Source organism: Octopus bimaculoides, chromosome 5, assembly GCF_001194135.2.
Source record: "Octopus bimaculoides isolate UCB-OBI-ISO-001 chromosome 5, ASM119413v2, whole genome shotgun sequence".
Lineage (NCBI taxonomy): Eukaryota > Metazoa > Mollusca > Cephalopoda > Octopoda > Octopodidae > Octopus > Octopus bimaculoides.
In genome coordinates, this window is record NC_068985.1 from 31242355 (window position 1) to 31243228 (window position 874).

The window sequence follows — 874 nt, forward strand, 5'->3', positions numbered from 1 at the left end:
GGGAAAAAGAAAAGGGAGAGACAAAAAGAGGGTATGGGGAAGAGGGAGAGACAAAAAGAGGGTATGGGGAAGAGGGAGAGACAAAAAGAGGGTATGGGGAAGAGGGAGAGACAAAAAGAGGGTATGGGGAAGAGGGAGAGTACTGTGTCTTAAGTCTATAAAATTGTGCATAAATTATATAAAGTGTATATATGAAGTGCATTAAGTAATCATCATATTCCAATTTCCTTCACTTTTCAATGAGTAGCAGCTGAGTCATTATCTTTTTATGCAAATACAACACAGGGTACACTTTCAGATTTTCTGGATAAAGTTTTCAGAAATAACCAAATAAGTTTACCAATAATTCTGAGAATATATTCATGGATCCCACTAGTTATGAATGGAGCTACTTTTTAGCTTGATGTTTCTGAGGTTTGTTTTTCTTTTTAATAAAAGGTAAATTACATCATGTATCCATTGTACTTTTGGCTTGACCATTTGAATTTGGATTTTATGTATGATATATTTTACTTACAGGTCAGACTGCACTTCATTGTGCCGTTCAAACTCCTCATTCAACTGGGACAGACAAGACTTTCATAATCAGTAAACTCATTAAAATGAATGCAAATCCATCATGTAAGGTACAGATAGATCTTTAATATCTTGTATTTCTTTTGACTGTTGAAATTAGGTATAAACCATTCCAACATTCAAACACAATGCTAATTTGGAATTTAAAAAAAAAAAGGTTTTCCTATAAATTTTCTTTTTTTCCTTTTAAACAGTTTTCCATGCTGACATGGACAATATGATATTAGGAAAGCTAAACATTTTGCAAGTGTGGCCATGTGGTAAGAAACTTGCTTTCCAACCACATGGTTCCGAATTC

The 874-nt window shown here is 33.6% G+C and overlaps 1 protein-coding gene across 5 annotated transcripts in view; it reads left to right on the forward strand.

The window, feature by feature from the left end:
* LOC106867863 (uncharacterized) overlaps positions 1 to 874 on the forward strand; it is a 24211-nt gene that overhangs the window by 18235 nt on the left and 5102 nt on the right. For 4 of the 5 annotated variants that reach the window (XR_001409191.2, XM_014912909.2, XM_014912908.2 and 1 more), the window contains exon 7: positions 520 to 626. Coding sequence is in view for 4 of the 5 variants with exons in the window: in XM_014912909.2 (XP_014768395.1) it covers positions 520 to 626 (107 nt within the window). In the remaining variant the exon portion in view is untranslated. The remainder of the gene's footprint in view (positions 1 to 519; positions 627 to 874) is intronic. The other variant, XM_014912911.2, reaches the window with a different exon arrangement.